A 23,428-nucleotide genomic window follows, 5' to 3' on the forward strand; every position below is an offset into this window, starting at 1 on the left:
TGGTGTGGCAGAAACCCAGCAGCTGGTCTCCATGGCCAAAAGGCTCTCAGGAGGCAGATCCAGAAGTTCACAAAAAAGCACCGCAGAAGTCACGAAAGTGCCACCCCTTGTCACACAGTCCAAAAAGGTCCGGACCAAAAGGCAAAAAAAATAAAAATAATAATACACATATATATATATATATGTATATATATATATAAACATGAAAAGAAGAGGGAAACACAAAAGGATGACACAAGAGCACAGAGTTCCTGCCAACAGCAGCCACTACAGGGTCGCCATCTTGGGGGGAAAAAAAAAAAATTGCAGCATACCAGCTACAACAACACACAAATCATAAAAGTTTCCTAAAGGAAAATGTTCATATTTAAATAATTAGAGTAAATAAATCATAAACAGGATTTTACAATTTAAATGCAAATGTTGATGCTCCTCTTAGACACTGTTCTTTGTTCTCTTTCGGGTGTACAAGCAGCTGTCTTGTTTGTATGTAAGTGTTTTACTGCTGTGTTTATTTTTTTCATGAGTTTTTGTATTGCTTCGCTGATGTACCGTATGGTTTTGACATCTTGAAAGTCAATGTGGGGACTGATGAGATCCTCAGAGACAGAACAGCGGCAAACAGCTTCCCGCCAAGTAAAAGAAGAGGGCCAAGAAAAAAGTGTCGGCCGACAAGTCCGCCGCCAAGGGCAAGAAGAGCGACGCCCAAGCAGGACGCTCCTCGTCCAGCCCCAAGAAGTCCAGAGCGGGGAGCAAGTCCAAGGCCATCGTCATGGACTCCAGCACAGACGACGAGAAGTATGGCGAGGAAGAGAAGTTGACGGCGAGGGACAAGTGGTCGGAAAAAGAGGAAGAGTCGTTGGAAAAAGAGTTGAAAACTTACCTGCAGGACGAAGTGTGCACTTGGATCTTCAATCCGCCAAACTCTTCCCACATGGGAGGAGTGTGGGAAAGACTAATTGGCATCACTCGCCGTATCCTGGATGCATTGCTCCTTAAGGAGGGAGGCTCTCACCTTTCTCATGAGGTGCTCACCACTCTCATGGCTGAGGTCATGGCAATTATAAACGCAAGACCTCTCATTCCAGTTTCAACTGACCCAGAGATGCCAGCAATACTAACACCTGCAACCTTGCTGACACTGAAGAGAGACGTCATATCTGCACCGCCAGGAGACTTCAACGTGAAAGACATCCACTCACAACAATGGCGGAAAGTCCAATCTCTCTCTGATAGATTCTGGAAGCGATGGAAACAAGAATACCTGTCAACCATACAAACTAGGAGAAGAGACTCGGCTGAACGCCGCTGTGCTACCTCCAGCACGAGCCCCCCCTTCCACAAGCGGATGCCAGACGCTCTCTCTACGGTTTAAAACTACCTCTAGGGGTGAGTGGGGGTAGGAACTGAAAGAGGTAGACAGGGTGGGAGGAAAAGTCACAAGTGGAGGGGTTTCAGAGGGGACTCTGCCACCACCATTGCCCCAATAATCACACATATAATAAACTTCTCAATCAAACAAGGCCAGTTACCCAAGGATTTCAAGATAGCAAGAGTAACCCCCCTTTATAAAAAAAGGAAGCAAATTAGAACCTGGTAACTACCGACCTGTTTCTATGCTCAGTTCCATTTTGAAAGTAATGGAAAAAATAGTTTATGAACAGGCTGATGGATACCTTGCTACTAATAAACTAATGTACAAATTCCAATCCGGCTTCAGAACTAAGCACTCCACTGACACATGCCTTCTCTATCAGAGCGAGCACATCAAACATGAGGTGGACGCGGGCAAATACTGCGGCATGGTCATGCTGGACATTCAGAAGGCCTTTGACACTGTAAACCATGCTATACTGTTGGATAAGCTTAAAGCAATCAGATTTGATAAAACGTCATTGATTTAGATGCAATCTTACTTGGAGGGGAGGAAACATGTAAGCAGTGGAGTCCCCCAAGGCAGTATATTAGGGCCTTAACTGTTCCTAATATATGTAAACCACAAGTCATCAGCATGCGACTGTGAATTGTTCCTGTTTGCGGACTTGAAAGGATAGATAAACGCAACAAAAGATGTAATCTAAGTGCTCTACAGCAAACTAGCTTACTATGCTAACATTCACTTCACTGTATAAATTGCGAAAATGAACATGACTGACTTTTGGCCATAAAACGTCCCAAATTACATCACAACCAACAAATAATGCAACTCAATCAAATATTAACATACTACTCAACGATACATAGCGATGGTACTTTGTTTGGCATGAGATTCCAGCAGATGAACATGTTTGCAATCGTCACCGAACTAGCTTAAAGTAGACTTGAAAGGAACTCCTTGTTGTCCCCTGTTAACATGGACATTACTGTAAAGTAGGCAATGCTCCCTCCCGCTGTCTAAAGGAGGAAGTGCACCTCACTAATGAATTCCAAAGTGAACTTAAACACTGGTTTTACATATACTATCTATAAATTCAACAAACAAGACAGAATATTCCCCGCCTGGCGGATTAAGCCGCCACTACCAAACTGTCCCAAAGGATACAATCTATGGCTTCTCTGGTGCCATAAGCAAGATTGTCTCTGTTACTGGCCGCAGGAACACTTTGGTGCCATCCTTTCTGGAGACTTTTATCTCCACTTTGAGAACTCTGCCGTCTTTGCTTGGGAAGACTTGTGTAATTAGTCCTAAAGGCCAATGGTTTCTCTTCAGTTGGTCACCTTTGAGGAGCACTACTCTTCCAGGCAGTAGGTTAGGGTGGGGTGAATGCCACTCCCTTTGTGGCTGAAGTGTAGATAGGTATTTCTTCTTCCATCGCTCCCAAAAGGTTTGAGCCAAATGCTGGACTTGAAGCCACGGTTGCTCGTGGAGATCTTTTACCCAGTCGCTTACAGGAGCAGTTGAGGGACTGACCTTTTGTGTGAGGAGTGTGGCTGGTGAGAGGATTTGGGGGTCATCTGGGTCGGTAGACACTGGTACAAGAGGTCTGGAATTGATGATGTAACCAAGAACGACCTTGCTGTCGCTGTAGAATGTGATGTCAATCTCCATGTCCATCTCTGAGGTGATGAGCTCAGCAAGATCCACCGCTAATACTGCAGAACATAGCTCAAGTCTAGGGACAGTTTGTTCTGACGAGGGTGTGAGCTTGTCCTTTCGGATGAGAAAGCCCACGTGGTTGGTTCCATTTTTCTCTGTTAGTTTTAAGTATGCAACTACTGCAAGTGCCTTTGTGGAAGCATCACAAAAGATGACTATCTCTCTTTTTGACACTGCTGTAGGAGAGGCTTGTGTGTAAACACCTGGGATCTGGAGGTCGCTGAGATCTTTCAATGAGCGTCGCCACGTTGACCAGGTCTCTTCCATTTCTTGAGGAAGAGGTGCATCCCAATGTCCGTTGTTCTGCATGAGCTCACGCAGGATCAGTTTGCCTTGTATGGTGACATGGGCAAGAAATCAATCAATCAATCAATCAATGTTTATTTGTATAGCCCTAAATCACAAATGTCTCAAAGGACTGTACAAACCACTACGACTATGACATCCTCGGAAGAACCCACATAAGGGCAAGGAAAACTCACACCCAGTGGGCAAGGAGAATTCACACCCAGTGGGACGCCAGTGACAATGATGACGATGAGAAACCTTGGAGAGGACCTCAAATGTGGGCACCCCCCCACTCTAGGGGACCAAAAGCAATGGATGTCGAGCGGGTCTAACATGATACTGTGAAAGTTCAATCCATAGTGGCTCCAACACAGCCGCGAGGGGGCTGTGTTGATCCTAGGGGATCATAGATGCTGTTGCCAGTTGACAAGACACCTCTGCGGTTGAAAGGCTTTTGCTCATCAGCTACTTGAAAGGTATATGTGTCTGACATTAAATCCCAGTTAAGTCCCAGACTACGTTGCATGGGCAGGGTATCTGAAGTGAAGTCCAGGTCCTTTAAGTTGATGGCATGGTCCTGAAATGGGAATGCATTCATAACTTCTGCTTTATTTGAGGCGATTTTGTGAAGCCTCAAGTTTGAGTCTGACAGAACCTTTTGCGTCCTCTTGAGCAGCTTCACTGCAGCTTTGACGGAATAAAAGTCACGGTTGACAAACTGCTTTACAACGGCCTCAGCATTTTTCATTGACTGTCTTAAACAGTAGATGGCCACTGCGGGAGAGGGACAGTTTCCAAAGACATGGACCCTCATTCTGTATTCTATGATATCTTCAGATGAGTTGTTGTTTTTGAAACATAAAAACCTGAGATAATTGAGGTCCTCTTTTCTGACTAAGAAACAATGGTACATCTGCTGAATGTCTGCTGTTATGGCTACAGCTTCTTTGCGAAACCTGAGGAGTACGCCTATAAGGGTGTTGTTGAGGTTGGGTCCAGTTAACAGCACGTTGTTAAATGACACACCATTGTACTGGGTGCTGGAGTAAAATACCTCACGGATGTTTCCAGGTTTCTTCGGATGGTAGACGTCAAAGGCTGCTAAATACCATCGTTCTTCATCAGATGTGAGTGGGGGAGCTATTTCAGCATGTTCATTTTGAAAGATCTTTTCCATGAAGCTAAAAAAGTGCTCTTTCATCACTGGTTTTCTTTCAAAGTTGCGTCTCAGAGAGGAAAAACGATTCAAGGTTTGAACTTTTTTCTCAGGAAGCTTGGGCCTTGGAGTCTTAAATGGCAGCGGAGCTTCATGGCTGTTTGTTATGTCCTTTTTCAAACCCCTCTCCATGATTTGCAGGAAAGCGATGTTATCAATGGATGGACCGACTTTGTTGTCATCTTTGGTCTGCTGAAACACTGTAGAGCCCATGTCATCTTGCTTACATTTCTTTGGGAGGGTTACCTTTGAGTATTCAGGGCTTTGAATCTGGCCATGTCACTTGTAACCTTGGTGATTGTCTCGTTTGAAGATGGACTGGTGACTGATGTGACTTCTGGCTGTGAAGGTGTCATCCTTTGTTGTATGGTAGAAACAAAGCCAACTCTGTGTTCCCTGTGCTCTGTCTGGAGATGTGGGTGTTGAACGGAGTTAGCATCTGGTGGTTTATAATGTTGTGTTTCATTCCATGATGATGGCTGTTGGTGTGGTCATTCCATTTTTGTTTGACTTTGAGTGTCTATGTATTCCTTTGTGCGCTCTAATGTGTCCACTGAATGTTCAAACAACTGCTTGATGTGAAGATAGGAGCTGCTTCGATCACTTCCTTCCACAGTGGGTCCCAAGACCTCCACTTTGGCGAGTGCAGCTGCAGCGTCCTGCTCCAGTAAGAGCATGTCCATCTTAGCTTCTAGTTGTGCTTTTTCCACTTTGAGTGCCATTTCTTTTTGTGCAAAAGACAGACGTACTTTGGCTGCCTCTGCTTTTGCACGTGCTCTGGCAGCTGCAGCCTGGGTGGAGCAAGCTTGTGACCTCGTTGAAGCACGTGAAGTGGTAGATTTTGTCCGTATCGAGCAAACGGTGCAATCCATCATTTGTTCTTGTGTATGCTGTCTTATCTTCAGCGTTCAAAACATCGTTTTACTGTGCCGCCCTCGATATGTAGAAATATCTTGGCTTTGCCCAAACACCTTTTCTTGATCAAACACTCTGAAAAACGTCTTCTAGTCCACAGGTTTATTGACCGTAAAAAGGGTCCAACTGAAAGCATACAAGCAGAAAGGATGCTTACATTACAGACATGCACACACAGCCACTTACACACACAAACATGCTACAATAAACCATAAATCATGCTGTGTATTGAACTTAAATGGATAAATAAATGCCACAAAAGATGTGATCTAAGTGCTCGACAGCAAACTAGCTTATTATGCTAACATTCACTTCACTGTATGATTTATGAAAATGAGCATGACTGACTTTTGGCCATAAAACGTCCCAAATTACATCACAGCCAACAAATAATACAGCTCAATCAAATATTAACATACTACTCAACGATACATAGCGATGATACTTTGTTTGGCATGAGATTCCAGCAGATGAACATGTTTGCAATCGTCACCGAACTAGCTTAAAGTAGACTTGAAAGGAACTCCTTGTTGTCTCCTGTTAACATGGACATTACTGTAAACTAGGCAATGCTGCCTCCCGCTGTCTGAAGGAGGAAGTGCACCTCACTAATGAATTCCCAAGTGGTATTGGTTTACTTTTACACGCAATATCCTCTCCTTGTTCTTCCTTCTGCGAAAGCAACATTTTTAGCCCAACAGAAAGCAAAGAGAAGTGCAGCGAAGCACGTGTAAGAAGTGCCAGCGAGTGTGGGCGTGTGATAGTATGTTGCTTCAACCTCACTCTCCCGCAGTGGCCGTCTACTCTTTAAGACAGTCAGTGAAAAATACTGAGCCCTCTGCTTTTACGTATATTATCTATAAATTCAACAAACAAGACAGAACACCGCTATCCACCCAATAATTCAAACTGATCCATCAGCGCGACTGAAGACTATTTTTATTTACAAAAATCAAGGAACCAGGATACTCTGGAAACAAAATAAAAGGTAGTCTTTATAAAAGGACATATATGTGCACATTGTTAGATTCCGGTGATTGACGCACAATACCTATTGCTAGTCAAAATCCAGCACTCCGTCCTACGGGTAATGTCCCCTCGGGTCAACCGGTCTTACCGGCCGCTCCACCGACGTGGGTCCTACTCAGCTGGATGGCGAGGCGATGAGTCTAGTTCTACTACCTTGGGATGGTCCCGGTGGTCCGGCGTCTGTCCTACTTCCTTCCGTGGTCTGCCCAGCAGAGAAACCTATCTCCTAAGGCCAGGTCTAAATCACGGATCCCGCCATTTATGGGTAGCTCACCTCTAATGAATCTTGGCTCTTGTCACTGACTAGGTTAAATTTGGGGGCTCGGATATGTAAAAGCCCTTACAGGACATATTGTAAGTGGACTGCGTTAGAGTGACCCTTCAGAGCAAGGTGGTGGACACATGAAAGCCCTAAAACATTACGTCTAGGACGAGGTGGTAAACAGGGACATGACATTCTTCTGTTTTTATATGATGCTTTTTAATACAGGTTCGATAGCGTAAGCCTTGCACAGCGTCAATAAATCATTCCCAATAATCATCAATAATCAAAAAATCATGGTTAAAATCATTGCAGTAAATCTGTCATAATAAAAGTTGAGATGGGTCTTACTGTGCCAGGTTCTTCAGGGGATGTCGGAAATGTTCCCAAAAAGAGGAGAGCTCCCATCGATTCCCATAAATTGGAAAAATCAAAATCAAGTCGGTATACCGAAAACTACGAAAAGTACTTAAATTGGGAGGCTGTATCAAATGCAGCCTAAAAGGAGACTATCCCAAAAAAGGGAAAAATCAAGAATTAAAACACGGTAAACCGAAAACTACAAAAACCCCAAAATGGGAAAAAGTACAAATTGGAATACTGAAGTGTCCATTAATCAAACGAGTTAAAACCCGAAAAGTGCCCCTAAAAGTGAAGGAATCGAGGCGAGCTTTCCAAAAAAGGAAAAAGCTAAAAGTGTCCAAAAATGCAATTTGGAGGAAGCCAGATGGGTCGCCCGGCCCGGCGATCACATCCAGCTTTCGGCTGCGAGGCAGAAGTGGGGAGGCCAAAAAGGAGAAGTGGTGGTGGCCGAGAGCCAAAGGCCGAGCGGCCAACGCCCTGACTCCTCGGCTGGACAGAAGGAAAGTCTTGTTCCCCTTTTGCCTTGGTCGCAGGGGGAGATCGGAAATGGAGAAAAGTCTCTTCTTTGTCGAATTGAGTTCTGTTTGGAGAGCTGGGAATGTTCTTTTCAGTCCAAACAGTTCAGAGGTCTTTCCTGTTGTCCATCCGATGCAACGTAGAAGTACGAAATCCCGTATAATAGCGAATTCAACATTGCTATATACCCTCGGTTTCGGGGTGGTTACCCCGTTGCTATAGCATTGCTATGGAGATACAACACATGACGTTATTCTCAACAATACATTGGTTGTTACACATGTGACCTTTGTACCAACTCTCAATTGGCCCAGTATACTTCTTGCTATCCTAAAACCGGCTGCATACGGACTTTTTTGGATTCTTACCCCACATCCCGTTATTCCCCCACATCAGCACGCGCTGTGTCCACATTCGCAAGCGCATGATGTCTAAGGCTCCAAATAACAAGTTCCTCATCAGTGTCCTGTTGATGAAACCATTACACTCGTACTGGGAAGGTTTTAACTAGCGCAGATGGTTGTCTAGAGTAGCCTTCCACTCTGCCATACCTGAATGTCGGTCAAAGGTCACCTATCCTTTTCACATGTTGATTTACACATCTGATTATTTATACACCATCACATTTCGTGAGTACTATCACAGATATGGTTTACATAAGCGATTACATTCCTGGCCTTCATTATACACCAGGTATACCCGGGGCCCTACGGTCCAGCCTTGCTAACGGGGGGAAATACGCGGGGAAATAGATCCTCTAAGGGGGGGTTTCTACTTATTTCGACAACATGTATGCACTGATTACAAATACAGAACTATAATGCCCACGTTTAGACTTTCTCCATCAAACGCCATTTTGCTTTCCCCTCTTTCTTCTTCTTGTTCTTCTTTCTATTTCCAGCAGACTAGTAGAACATCTTAGGTGTATTGCTGCCCTCCACAGGTTCTTAATAGGATTTCCTTCTTCTGTCCTATGGCCCACACTATACTCTACAGTCCGGTAGGTGACAGTATGAACCTTTCAAGTCGTGGCTGCAAACTGCCAGTAAGAAGAAGAAGTAATAGAGCTGGTTGCTTGTTTCTCTCACGAGATCTGACAACATTAATAGTTTAAATAGAACAATTGACAGGTTGACAACATCCAAACAAACCAAGTCATCTCCAAAACATCTCAACATTACACACATCCTCCAGGCTGAGTTAGTCTACATGATGAAGTAAGCTGGAAACTACATGTAAGTCATACAAAGAAAACATTTACAAAATTGACTGCGATAACAAATAGAACAAAATACATACCCGCAAATATTAACTACATTTATTGTACACAACTTTAGTGGAAGCATACATTGTTTATTGCATAACGGTCTGGGGACATACATATAAAACAATCACACAACAATCATCATATTACACAAGAGAGTAGTAAAGACTATTCATAAAATGGATTACAGATACCCAACAAATGATTCATAAAGTCACACATTTTAAAATTGTATAAAAGACAACTGTTCAAATGATGTATAAAGTAAATAATAATATGCTTCCAGAAGTGGTCCAGAAGATGTTTCAGATGTGAACCAGTAAATATGAACTAAGAGGGATTTATGTGTACTCAAAAGCAAAGGTATGAACACATGTAAAACAAATATGTACATCATATAAAGGAGTTCATCTATGGAATCATCTACAATTAGAAAACAAAATATGTAACACGTGATTATTTCAAAAAACATATAAAACACTATTATGAATAAGTATTAAAGTGAATTGTGAATATCTACACTTAAAATATTTATTATGTGCAACATATTGTATGTACTGTTTATTCTCACCTTTTCAGTCAAATTGTTCTGTTCATTTCAAAGTACACAAACGTGTATATTAACTCATGTACTTGACTGAAATAAACACACTAATCTGAAGTGTCTAATCTATAAACGTTAGAATCATATAAACAAGATTGTGTTACACACACAACAATGATGTCACACATGTTATATGTGCTGATGTTGTTAGAAAATCAAAATGAAAGTCTTGACAATTTATTTCAAATCCTGCAGTTTCATTTGCTGCTGCTGTTCTCACCAGCACACTTGTGTTTCTTACACTGGTACTTAGAAGACAATCTTTCACCACACACACTGCAACTCAACACTTTCTCACCTGTGTGTCTTGTCATGTGTACTGTACAAGCTTGTCGTTTATGAAAGCTTTTGTTGCAGTTTGAACGAGAGTATGGTTTTTCACCAGAGTGCTTTATCATGTGTAATTTTAAGTGTCGTCTTTCTATATAACTTTTACCACATACTGAACATATAAAAGGTTTTTCTCCAGTGTGTGTTAGCATGTGTACTTTAAATCTATGATTTATAACAAAGCTTTTACCACATTCTGAGCAGGAAAAAGGTTTTTCTCCAGTGTGTATTCTCATGTGTACTTTGAAATGGGATCTTTGAGTAAAATCTTTACCGCAGATTGAACATGAAAAAGGTTTTTCTCCAGTGTGTATTCTCATGTGTGTTTTGAATTGGGATCTTTGAGTAAAACCTTTAACGCATATTGAACATGAAATAGTTTTTTCTCAAGTGTGTATTCTCATGTGCGCTGTGAGATTGTCCCTTCGATTAAAATCTTTACTGCAGATTGAACATGAAAAAGGTTTTTCACCAGTGTGTGTGTTCTCATGCGTACTTTCAAACTTTGATTTCTTTCAAAACTTTTACCACATTCCGAGCAGGAAAAAGTTTTTTCTCCAGTGTGTATTTTCATGTGTCCTTTGAAATGGGGCCTTTGAGTAAAATCTTTACCGCAGATTGAACATGAAAAATGTTTTTCTCCAGTGTGTGTTCTCATGTGTTCTTTCAGCATTTGTTTTAGTCTAAAATCTCTACCACATTCTGAGCAAGGAAAAGGTTTTTCTCCAGTGTGTATTCTCATGTGTCTTTTCAGATGACAATGGAATTTAAATGTTTTGTGAGAGTGAGAAGATGTGAAGTGAGTGTTGTCAGTGTGACATGTCTTATCATCTTTAGAGTCTTCATCATCAGTGTCAGGAGAGTGTGACGTTGTGTCCTCACTATCTGATAGTGGAGCTAAGAGCTTGTCTGCTTGTGATCCTCCACAGTGGTCTCCATCAGCTTCTGTTGTCATGTGTTGTGTTGAGCTGCTGCTTGGAGGCTCCCCCCCTCCCCTCTCCTCACTTTCACCTTTCACCTCATCTCCTTCACTCTTCACAGGGACACCAGTCACTGGCATCTTGGTGACATCAACCGCCTCCAGTCTTTCAAGATGCTCTCCCTGCTGACTGATGCTGTGCTCTTCCTCTTTCTCTTTAATCTGAGGGCTCAGTGGATCCTCCTCTTCCTCTTTATATCGGGGTGTCAGCGTGTCCTTCTCTTTGTCTTTAAAATGGGGAATAAGTGGGTATTCCTCTTCCTTCTTAATGTGGGAGGGCTGTGGCTCCTCCGTTCGCATCCTGAAGCTCCACTTCTGTTGCTCAGGGTGAAGATGTTCTTCACAGACGTCTGCAAGACAAACACACACCATGTCTGCTCAGTCACACACTGCATTCAGTACTTTTACATGCACTTAGGAAAAACAAGTTATCGTATGAACTGTCTTGAAATCTCAGTGACACACAAACATGCTGCTCTTTACAACATTATTCACAGGAAAAGAAAAAAACAAACCAGGACGACAGGACTTTTTACTATGGATGGATGATATGGTTCAAAATTGATTTTGCGATACATTAATTCATAAAGAATTACTGATAGAACCATTTTAAAACAGGCTACACAGGATCCTATTTAGTTGCTGAAATATGCACTAAATATTACATCAATTCCAGTATTATTTTCTGAAATAAAGTAACCAGATATTAACAGTAAATAAACAAGTACATTAGTAATAATTGTTTCGACAAAATAATACAATTAGAAAAGACACAATATGTTACTGCATATGTCAGCTGCCAAATTAAGAGCCTTTGTAAACAGTTTTGAAATTGTTCTATCATCAATCATATACCAAATTATATATCGTGACATATATTGTTATTAGGATATAGATTTGAGGTCATATCGCTCATACCAAACATTGGTTCGCCGAGTCATTTTATTTAGTTCACCAAATATATTTATTTTTTTATAATCTTCAGATGTGTGTGTATTAAGGGTGTAACGGTACGTGTATTTGTATTGAACCGTTTCGATACGGGGGTTACGGTTCGGTTCGGAGGTGTAGCGAACAAGTTTCCACACGGACATATTAAGTAGCGCACCACACGTTGTGTCAACAATGCACACTGAGGCACAACACACAGCATGCTAACAATGACCGGGCTACTACAACATGTAAAAGCCAGAGCTGGAAGACCCTCCTGCCTCGTTAAGATCTCCCGTTTGGGAACACTAAGGCTTCGCAGTGCGATACAACAATGGATAACATCGCTTCAACGAAGAGAAAGACAAACAAACACAGCTCCGATCGCATTCAAGCAGCTTCTCCTTGGCGAGTCAGGCAGGGCTAAAGCAATAACAAATGCTGTTGGTGTTTTTATAGCAGCAGATTTAAGACCACATTGCATTAAAAACTACATTTTGACCCACTTCACGGTGGATTCTGATGCGTCATCTATGTTGCTGCTCCTCGATCTTAGCGCTGCTTTCGATACCGTCGATCATAATATTTTATTAGAAGGTATCAAAACACAAATTGGTATGTCAGACTTAGCCCTGTCTTGGTTTAACTCTTATCTTACTGATAGGATGCAGTGTGTCTCCCATAACAATGTGACCTCGGACTACGTTAAGGTAACGTGTGGAGTTCCCCAGGGTTCGGTCCTTGGCCCTGCACTCTTCAGCATCTACATGCTGCCACTAGGTGACATCATACGCAAACACGGTGTTAGCTTTCACTGTTATGCTGATGACACCCAACTCTACATGCCCCTAAAGCTGACCAACATGCCAGATTGTAGTCAGCTGGAGGCGTGTCTTAATGAAATTAAACAATGGATGTCCGCTAACTTTTTGCAATTCAACGCCAAAAAAACGGAAATGCTGATTATCGGTCCTGCTAGACACCGACCTCTATTTAATAATACAACTTTAACATTTGACAACCAAACAATTAAACAAGGCGACACGGTAAAGAATCTGGGTATTATCTTCCACCCAACTCTCTCCTTTGAGTCACACATTAAAAGCGTTACTAAAACGGCCTTCTTTCATCTCTGTAATATCGCTAAAATTTGCTCTATGTTGTCCACTAAAGACCCCGAGATCATTAACCATGCGTTTGTTACCTCTCACTTCGATTACTGCAACGTATTATTTTCGGGTCTCCCCATGTCTAGCATTAAACGATTACAGTTGGTACAAAATGCGGCTGCTAGACTTTTGACAAGAACAAGAAAGTTTGATCATGTTACGCCTAGACTGTATATACCTTTATATATATATATACAGACAACAACCCTTGGTAACATTTACATATTTAATATTACACATAGTCAACACTCATTCACTTTGAGTAGCATACACACGCCACGTATTCATCAAAGGTTTTAAATAAACCTTGTAAACCGCAGTCCTGCCCTGGTTGTCACCTCCTTCCCTTCTCTGGTACACAACAAAAAGTTTGGTTAAGAAACCAATTCTGAGCCATATCTTATTTCGTTTTTATTGTGTGTATATATGTATATATATATATATATATATATATATATATATATATATGATATATCTGCCCAGAGTCGGGACCCGGGGTGGACTGCTTGCCTGTGCATCGGTTAGGGACATCTCTGCGTTACTGACCTGTCTCCGATCGGGATGGTCTCCGGCTGGCTCCACTATGGACTGGACTCTCACTATTATGTTAGAAACTGGCTGGCCTGGGAACGCCTCGGGATCCCCCGGGAAGCGGCTGGGGAAAGGAAAGGCTGGGCTTCCCTTTTTAGGCTGCTGCCCCCGCAACCCGACCTCAGATAAGCAGAAGAAGATGGACGGATGGATGTGTAACACAACTTGATGTTTCTTGAAAACAGCGTCCAGTAGTTGATGTTGTTGCTCCTTCTCCTCTTTTGTTGGACAAAGTTCCTCCTTGTACTCTGCTATCGTTTTGTTTTTTTCTAACATCACAAATATTTCTTCAACAGCAGCAGTTAGTCGCTGATTCAGCAACACTCACATCATTTGTAATGTAGACATTTTCACACAATAAAAACACTTTACACTTACATTGGATCTCTGCTTTGATGTGTCGATCACTTCCGCCTCTCTTTGTTAGCAGCTAACAAGCTAAGCTAACCAGCAGGCTAGGCTAGCACGTCAAAGTGCACTCAGACTAATGTATCCGCATACAAACAATTAATAAGGACGTTTACTCTGTTAAACGACACACATGTGCACATGTACGTTGTAATTAAGACCTGTAACCATAATAACCAATACAACGTCTTGTTTTGTTCTACCTCCTGTGTGATGTCATCGAGGTGTTCTCAACCGCAGAACAAATGTTGGCCAAATACGTGTTTCACTGGGACAATAGTAGGTGGTGCACACTTCCTTCAAACACGTGTTTCACTGGGACAATAGTAGGTGGTGCACACTTCCTTCAAACACGTGTTTCACTGGGACACTAGTGAGTGGTGCACACTTCCTTCAAACACGTGTTTCACTGGGACAATAGTAGGTGGTGCACACTTCCTTCAAACACGTGTTTCACTGGGACAATAGTAGGTGGTGCACACTTCCTTCAAACACGTGTTTCACTGGGACAATAGTGAGTGGTGCACACTTCCTTCAAACACGTGTTTCACTGGGACAGTTGGAGCCTATCTCAGCTGCATTTGGTGGACATATCATGGAAATTAAATCAACTGATGTTTGTTATTACGAATACACTATTTGCACAATTGTAAGCGATTAATGCTTATTCAGTCGGACTAAAATAAATGTTTAATTAAATAAATGTTAAATATTAAAAATAGCTTTAATATACTGCACACAAAATGAATTCTGTTTGTAGTCGAATCATGAGGTACCCAAATATTCTAAAAATATGTTTATATTTATAAATTCGTATATATATATATATATATATATTTATGTCTAGATATATATATATATATATGTATATATATATATATATATAAAACCTATATATATATATATAAATATATATATATATATATATATATATATATATATATATACATATATATATATATACTCGCTGACACTTGTTCCACGTGCTTCGCTGCACTTCTGTTTGTTTTCTGCTGGGTTAAAAATGTTGCTTTCGCAGTAGGAAAAACAAGGAGAGGATATTGTGCGTAAAAATAAAGCCAACCGACCACAGCTCTGTAGTCCTGGTCACCGTTGACGTGAGGTGGGACTATTTTGGAGGTGCACGTCAAGGTTGGCTGGTAGGTTGGTAGTGGGAGGAGCCAGTTGGCGTCACTTGATGCTGCAGCACAATGACACTTTTATACGTGCAGACTGACTTCATGCAGTCATGACGGTATTAAAATCCCAGCAGGAGGTTTTCCATAAGTTGTTACTTTTTAATCAATAATTAATGTAAATGCAGAAAACAGGATCAATGACACAATTCATAATAATCAATCACTGATGATTATTCCATGTGTAGAAGAACATCACCACAAAGTGGTGTCAGTCCACTTGGAAAATTTTATATTTGACAGACTAAACAACATTTGACACATCTGAGCTGAAGTTTGTTTGTGTTGTCTTGCGGACGTCCAACAGATGAACGCTCGTCAAGAAGAACGTCCCCTTCAGCAGCAGGAGGATCCACAGCCCCCCCACATTAAAGAGGAAGAGGAGGAAGTGTGGATCAGTCAGGAGGGAGAGTGTCCTGTAGGGCAGGAGGAGGCTGATGTCAGCAAGTTTCCACCGACTGTTGTCTCTGTGAAGACTGAAGAGCATGAAGACAAACCACCTGAGTCCTCACAGCTTCATCACAGTCCAAGTAAGCACAACATCCACATATCATCTAATACAATGTTTGTGACACATGTTCATCCGGGGCCACATTTATCACTAAAGATGGAGATATATTTGCTTTTTAACACCACCATTTAAAAATGAATGCTCATCAATCGTGTGAATAAGTGAAGTGAATTATATTTATATAGCACTTTTCTTTAGTGACTCAAAGCGCTTTTACATAGTGAAACCTGATATCTAAGTTACATTTAAACCAGTGTGGGTGGCACTGGGAGCAGGTGGGTAAAGTGTCTTGCCCAAAGACACAACGGCAGTGACTAGGATGGTGGAAGCGGGGATCGAACCTGGAACCCTCAAGTTCCTGGCACGGCCTCTCTACCAACCGACAGTGCGCTTGCTTCCGCTGACGTGGCGGTCCTCAAGTGATGGCGGGATAAGAACGCACCGTCACAATACACAAAACATCGGCAGAAAGCAATAATCTATAAAAAAATCAAGCAAACTGGAGTTTTGATCCAGAGAAGGCAGGTCGGTTATAAAACCAAAAACTCTGCATCCCAGGCACCCGCGGACTTAAGGAAATGCACGTTCTTTTTGATTTCAATGCGTATAAAGACATAAAAAGTGTGTTAACGCCAACACTGGTTATTCATGTGATTATCAGACAGAAGTCATTTCCATTAGACAATATTCAAATATAGGTGGGAGTGTTGGAACCATACCAATACTTTGGTACCGGTACTAAAATTATTTTGGTACTTTTCTCAATAAAGGGGACCACAAAAATGGCATTATTGGTTTTATTTTAACAAAAACACTTAAGATCCATTAAACATATGTTTCTAATTGCAGTTAAGTCTTTAATTGAAATAGTGAACATATTAGACTACTTGTTCTTTAGCAGTAAGTAAACAAACAAAGACTCCTAATTATTTAGCTGACGTAAGCAGTAACATATTGTGTCATTTATACACCTATTATTTTGTCAACATTATTAAGGACAAGTGGTAGAAAATGAACTATTAATCTACTTGTTCATTTACTGTTAGTATCTGCTTATTTTCTCTTTTAAAGGGGAACATTATCACAATTTCTGAAGGGTTAAAACCATTAAAAATCAGTTCCCAGTGGCTTATTTTATTTTTTGAAGTTTTTCTCAAAATTGTACCCATCACGCCATATCCCGAAAAACAGCTTCAAAGTTCCTGATTTTAACCGTCGTTATATCCACCCGTCCATTATCCTGTGACGTCACAGCGTGATCACACAGAAACAAACATGGCGGATAGCACAGAAAGGTATAGCGACATTATCTCGGATTCAGACTCGGATTTCAGCGCCGTGAGCGATTCAACAGATTACGCATGTATTGAAATGGATGGTTGGAGTGTGGAGGCAGGTAGTGAAAACTAAATTGAAGAAGAAACTGAAGCTATTGAGCCATATCATGACAGACAGCAGCAACGAGGACGAATTTGACGATCGCCTTCTAACCAACGTTTGGTAAGTGTTTGTTTGGCATTAAATGTGGGTGGAGGGAAAGGCTGGATGCAAATGTAGCTACAAATGAGGCATAATGATGCAATATGTACATACAGCTAGCCTAAAGAGCATGTTAGCATCGATTAGCTTGCAGTCATGCTGTGACCAAATATGTCTGATTAGCACACTCCACATACGTCAATAACATCAACAAAACTCACCTTTGTGCATTCATGCACAACCTTATAAGTTTGGTGGACAAAATGAGACAGAAAAAGAAGTGGCATAAATCATATCCAGGGGCTTTACCTCGCTGGTCTGCGGGAAGAGACTGCCGTCCTCCCTGAATAGCTCGCACTCGGGCACATTCAGTAGTTGTCTATTTAACAATTTTGCAGATTTTGTTGACTTTATCATTGGAAATGCATCTGCTTTGAGTGTCGCAGGATATCCACACATTCTTGTGTGGATATCAGAAAAATAACAGAGTTGATTTGACTTGGTGCGTGTAATAAGATTGAGAAAATGGCGGATCGCTTCAAGTTGTGACGTCACGGGTGAAAGGTCATCGCTCGACAGGCTATCAATTGAAAGGCGTTTAAATCGCCAAATTCACTCATTTAGTTTGGAAATCGGTTAAAAAAATAGATGGTCTTTTTTCTGCAACATCAAGGTATATATTGAGGCTTACATAGGTCTGCTGATAATGTTCCCCTTTAACATTTTCTGTCTACACTTCTGTTAAAATGTAATAATCACTTATTCTTCTGTTGTTGGATGCTTTACATTACTTTGTGGATGATACCACAAATGTGGGTATCAATCTGATACCAAGTAGTTACAGGATCATACATTGGTCATCTGCAAAGTCCTCATGTGTTCAGGGACATATTTCCTGAGTTTATAAACATAATATACATTTTTAAAAAACAAAAGAAAATGTTGTGATGCCAAAAAATATCGACGTAATCACAGTAGTATCGACTAGATACTGCCGAAGGTGGATGGACGTTAGCCGCTAGCTAGCTAGCATGTCTTAAAGCACCTCTTCCTGAGGGAGTTTCAGTGTTATAACTTCACCTTTATTTTTACTTTTTACATCAAAATGCGTCCATTCTCCCTTTTCTGTCTCCACACTGTGTCTGCTTGTAAGTACTCCGTGATTGTGTGCCGCCGAGCATGCTGGTCTGCTTATAAACCTCCAATGTCACAACGTGACTTCGACGCATGAAGCGTGGGATAACGTGAACAGTTGTGGAACTTTCTAACAAACAGTATTGTGGCCAAACAGCTCCATATTTGTTTCATCTGACATCACATGGACAAAGATAAGACCTTCTGGAGGAAAGTTCTGTGGTCGTGTAACCGGTTCGAGTCTGCGTTGTGTAGTTGCTTCGAAGATAAGAGGACTCTGTGGTTGCCTTTAGCCGAAACAGGTGGCGTATTTATTTTGACCTGTATGAAATATACAGGAAACAGTGCGGCAGCGTTAACCCAGGACTCAGCAGCAAACCAGTCTAAAATGGAGGGAAAACTTCAATGAAATGCCGCAGCCACTGTGTGTGTGTGAGCGAGAAACGCCACCGAGCAGTACACCAGCAAAAAGTTTGCTAAAACACTCAAACTATGAGTAGAACAAGTGTACATAACCATATCAGCAACAAAAGAGCACATTATAATCTCGTTTCACAGCCAAACACTTTAAAAACACTAGAGCAGAGAGAAACACTTACTTCCTCACGCATGTCTCAGCAACGAGTGAGGACTCAACGTCACTTCCGGAAGAAGGTAGGATTTCAAAATAAAATGACAAATTCTCCCAAAACGAACTATTTCCTAAAAAACTGACAAAATAAAAGTGACAATGGATATTATAGAGAAATCAAATAAAACGTGAGGGATTTTTGGTGGAATGCATACAATATAAGTTATATACCTGCTACAGTCGGATGAAACAAAAATTGAGCTGTTTGGCCACAAAACCCAGCGATATGCTTGGAGGAGAAAAGGTGAGGCCTTTAATCCCAGGAACATCATGCCTACCGTCAAGCATGGTGGTGGTAGTATTATGCTCTGGGTCTGTTTTGCTTCCAATGGAACTGCTGCTTTAAATGAGATAATGAAAAAGAAGGATTACCTCCAAATTCTTCAGGACAACCTAAAATCATCAGCCCGGAGGTTGGGTCTTGGGCGCAGTTGGGTGTTCCAACAGGACAATGACCCCAAACACACGTCAAAAGTGGTCAAGGAATGTCTAAATCATGCTAGAATAAAGGTTTTAGAATGGCCTTCCCAAAGTCCTGACTTAAACATGTGGACAATGCTGAAGAAACAAGTCTATGTCAAAAAAACAACACATTTAGCTGAACTGCACCAATTTTGTCAAGAGAAGTGGTCAAAAATTCGAGCAGAAGCTTGTGGATGGCTACCAAAAGCGTCTTTTTGCAGTGAAACTTGCCAAGGGACATGTAAGCAAATATTAACATTGCTGTATGTACACTTTTGACCCAGCACATTTGCTCACATGTACAGTAGACCCATAATAAATTCATAAAAGAAGCAAACTTCATGAATGTTTTTAGTGAGCAACAAGTATGTGCTCCAATCACTACATCACAAATAAATAAGAGTTGTAGAAATGATTGGAAACTCAAGACAGCCATGACATTATGTTCTTTACAAGTGTATGGAAACTTTTGATTGTGACTCTATATATGCATGTGTATATGTATATATATCCATCCATTTTCTACCGCTTATCCCTTTCGGAGTCGCAGGGTGCTGGAGCCTATCTTAGTTACAATTGGGTATATACACATATACATATATATATATATATATATATATATACATACATATATATATATATAAATATATATATACATATATATATATGTGCATATATATATATATATATATATATATATATATATATATATATGTATATGTATACATACATATATATGTATATGTATATATATATATATATATATGTATATGTATATGTGTATGTATATATATATGTATATGTATATGTGTATGTATATATATATATATATATATATGTAAATATATATATTTACACATATATACATACATATATATATACACACACATATATATATATATATATATATCATATATATATATGTATGTATGTATATATATTAGGGGTGTGGGAAAAATCAATTCGAATTTGAATTGCGATGCTCACGTGCGATTCAGAATCGATTCTCATTTTTAAAAAATCAATGTTTTGTTTCTTTTTATCAATCCAACAAAACAATACACAGCAATACCATAACAATGCAATCCAATTCCAAAACCAAACCTGACCCAGCAACACTCAGAACTGCAATAAACAGATTAATTGAGAGGAGACACAAACACAACACAGAACAAACCAAAAGTAGTGAAACAAAAATGAATATTATCAACAACAGTATCATTATTAGTTATAATTTCAGCTGAAATTCTATGTATTGAATGAATACAGAATCATTTTGAATCGGAAAAAAAACGTTTTTGAATCGAGAATCACGTTGAATCGAAAAAATCGATTAATAATCGAAGCGCGACCCTAAGAATCGATATTGAATCGAATCGTGGGACACTCAAGGATTCTCAGCCCTAATTATATATATATATATATATATATACACATATATATACCTTTTTTATTGTTTTATATACTGTATATTTATGTATAATATGTTCAGTTTAACAGTCCTGTTGTGATTGATTGAATGCCCTGAGAATTATACTGGATATTCTTTTGTAATTGCCACAAAATAACGTGTAGTAGTTTGTTAATTTCTTGCCAAAAATATTTTTATTTTATAGATATTTTCATAGCAGAATATTGTCCTTAGGGCCCTCTGGCACCTCATGGGGGACCCCTAAAATCTGTGCCTCTTAAGACCTCACTGTTGGCTTTGTAGGCTCATGTTACTTCTCAACTAGTCAAAGTTGATGCTAATCGACCTTTTTCTTCTCCTTTTTACTGAATGTGAAAGCAAAAGTGAGTCCACAAATAACCCAATCGTAAAGCAGAATCGAAAATTAAATCTGAATTGCTGAATTGGTGAAATCTTATCTATTTCCATCCCAGCATGTGTTTGTCTTCTTGTGTCCTGCAGACGTCTGTGAAAAATATCGCCCACCTGAGCAGCAGGAGGGGTCCTCCAGTATGGAGCAGAGGAGGTCACAGTACCTCCACGTGAAAGAAGAGGAGCCACAGCCCCCTCACTTTGAAGATGAAGAAAAACAGCGGCTGTACCCCCACTTCATAGAGGAAGACAAGAGACACCTCATCAGTGTGAAGAGTCAAGGTGATGAGGTCAAAGGTGAAAGTGAGGAGAAAAGAGAGGCGGAGCCTCCAAGCAGCAGTTTAGCAGAATGTGATGGAGACCACTGTGGAGGATCACAAGCAGACAAGCTCTTAGCTCCACTATCAGATAGTGAGGACACAACGTCACACTCTCCTGACACTGATGATGAAGACTCTAAAGATGATAAGACATGTCACACTGACAACACTCACTTCACATGTTCTACCTGTGACTACACAAAAAGTAATAAAGACAATTAATAGAATGGATTATAGAGACCCAACAAATGATTCATAAAGTCACACATTTTAAAAGTAAATGATCTTGTATAAAAGACAACTGCTCAAATGATGTATAAAGTAAATAATAATATGCTTCCTGAAGTGGTCCAGAAGATGTTTCAGATGTGAACCAGTAAATATGAACTAAGAGGGATTTATGTGTACTCAAAAGCAAAGGTATGAACACATGTAAAACAAATATGTACATCATATAAAGGAGTTCATCTATGGAATCATCTACAATAACAAAATAAAATATGAAACACATCATTCTTCAAAAAACATATAAAACACTATTATGAATAAGTATAGAGGTAAATTATGGATATTTACACATACAATATTTATTGTATGTAACATAATTGTATGTACTGTTTATTCGCACCCTTTCAGTCAAATTGTTGTGTTCATTTCAAAGTACACAAATGTGTATATTAACTCATGTACTTGACTGAAATAAAAGCACTGATCTGAAGTGTCTAATCTATAAATGTTAGAATCATATTAACAAGATTGTGTTACACAAACAACAATGTCACACATGTTATATGTGTTGATGTTGTTAGAAAGTCAAAATGAAAGTCTGGACAGTTTATTTCAAATCCTGCAGTTTCATTTGCTGCTGCTGTTCTCACCAGCACACTTGTGTTTCTTACACTGGTACTTAGAAGACAATCTTTCACCACACACACTGCAACTCAACACTTTCTCTCCTGGGTGTCTTCTCATGTGTAATGTAAGAGTGTTTAGGTGACCAAAGCTGTTGTTGCAGCTCGAACAGGAGTATGTTTTTTCACCTGATTGCATTCTCATGTGTAATTTTAATTGCTGTTAGGGTTAGCAGACCCTCACAATGCGTTTGGGCCTGCCAGGTCTGTCCGGCATCCTCCCCCACCATCGCAGCCAACTCACCACCAGGTGGTGATCGGTAGAAAGCTCCGCCCCTCTCTTCACCCGAGTGTCCAAAACATGAGGCCGCAAATCCGAAGACACAACTACAAAGTCGATCATGGAACTGCGGCCTAGGGTGTCCTGGTGCCAAGTGCACATATGGACACCCTTATGTTTGAACATGGTGTTTGTTATCGACAAACTGTGACGAGCACAAAAGTCCAATAACAAAACACCACTCGGGTTCAGATCCGGGCGGCCATTCCTCCCAATCACGCCTCTCCAGGTTTCACTGTCATTGCCAACATGAGCGTTGAAGTCCCCCAGTAGGACAAGGGAATCACCCGGGGGAGCACTTTCCAGTACTCCCTCGAGTGTACCCAAAAAGGGTGGGTACTCTGAACTGCTGTTTGGTGCATAAGCACAAACAACAGTCAGGACCCGTCCCCCCACCCGAAGGCGGAGGGAGGCTAGCCTTTCGTCCACCGGGTTGAACTCCAACGTACAGGCTTTGAACCGGGGGGGCACCAAGAATTGCCACCCCAGCCCGTCGCCTCTCACTGCCGGCAACGCCAGAGTGGAAGAGGGTCCAATCCCTCTCGAGAGAAGTGGTTCCAGAGCCCTTGCTGTGCGTCGAAGTGAGTCCGACTATATCCAGCCGGAATTTCTCGACTTCGCGCACTAGCTCAGGCTCTTTCCCCCCCAGTGAGGTGACGTTCCACGTCCCAAGAGCTAGCTTCTGTAGCCGAGGATCGGACCGCCAAGTGCCCTGCCTTCG

The 23,428-nt window shown here is 40.9% G+C and overlaps 3 protein-coding genes across 5 annotated transcripts; 1 reads left to right on the forward strand and 2 right to left on the reverse strand.

Annotated features, from left to right (window-relative positions):
* Positions 1-828: 828 nt before the first annotated feature.
* LOC133547258 (uncharacterized) lies at positions 829-8,225 on the reverse strand. 2 transcript variants are annotated; one of them, XM_061893029.1, is made up of 2 exons: positions 7,159-8,225; positions 829-5,642 (listed from the first exon to the last, which is right to left on the reverse strand). In XM_061893029.1, the coding sequence occupies exon 2, from the start codon at positions 4,812-4,814 to the stop codon at positions 3,735-3,737; it is 1,080 nt and encodes a 359-aa protein (XP_061749013.1). In that variant the 5' UTR covers positions 4,815-5,642; positions 7,159-8,225; the 3' UTR covers positions 829-3,734. Both variants share the same exon structure in this region, with proteins under 2 accessions (XP_061749013.1, XP_061749014.1).
* Positions 8,226-9,018: 793 nt separating this feature from the next.
* Positions 9,019-14,205, reverse strand: LOC133547259 (oocyte zinc finger protein XlCOF8.4-like). Of its 2 annotated transcripts, none has more exons than XM_061893032.1 (2): positions 13,932-14,205; positions 9,019-11,213 (listed from the first exon to the last, which is right to left on the reverse strand). In XM_061893032.1, the coding sequence occupies exon 2, from the start codon at positions 11,161-11,163 to the stop codon at positions 10,285-10,287; it is 879 nt and encodes a 292-aa protein (XP_061749016.1). In that variant the 5' UTR covers positions 11,164-11,213; positions 13,932-14,205; the 3' UTR covers positions 9,019-10,284. The 2 variants fall into 2 exon arrangements, with proteins under 2 accessions (XP_061749016.1, XP_061749015.1); XM_061893031.1 differs by having other exon boundaries at positions 13,509-14,205.
* A 1,232-nt stretch (positions 14,206-15,437) lies between these two features.
* Positions 15,438-22,157, forward strand: LOC133547261 (involucrin-like). The gene is made up of 2 exons (XM_061893035.1): positions 15,438-15,687; positions 21,287-22,157. Exons 1-2 carry the CDS (start codon positions 15,465-15,467, stop codon positions 21,736-21,738), a joined length of 675 nt encoding a protein of 224 aa, XP_061749019.1. The 5' UTR covers positions 15,438-15,464; the 3' UTR covers positions 21,739-22,157.
* Positions 22,158-23,428: the final 1,271 nt, after the last annotated feature.

The sequence above is a fragment of the Nerophis ophidion genome, unplaced genomic scaffold (genome assembly GCF_033978795.1).
Source record: "Nerophis ophidion isolate RoL-2023_Sa unplaced genomic scaffold, RoL_Noph_v1.0 HiC_scaffold_83, whole genome shotgun sequence".
Classification (NCBI taxonomy): Eukaryota; Metazoa; Chordata; class Actinopteri; order Syngnathiformes; family Syngnathidae; genus Nerophis; species Nerophis ophidion.

What these genes read in the sequence shown, in the direction of transcription:
- LOC133547258 (XM_061893029.1), bottom strand. Translation starts at nt 4,814, where the DNA reads ATGGGCTCTACAGTGTTTCAGCAGACCAAAGATGACAACAAAGTCGGT.
- LOC133547261 (XM_061893035.1), top strand. Translation starts at nt 15,465, where the DNA reads ATGAACGCTCGTCAAGAAGAACGTCCCCTTCAGCAGCAGGAGGATCCA. An exon ending in ACAGCTTCATCACAGTCCAA is followed by an intron (nt 15,688 to 21,286) that starts GTAAGCACAACA and finishes TGTGTCCTGCAG; the next exon opens with ACGTCTGTGAAAAATATCGC.
- LOC133547259 (XM_061893032.1), bottom strand. Translation starts at nt 11,163, where the DNA reads ATGCGAACGGAGGAGCCACAGCCCTCCCACATTAAGAAGGAAGAGGAA.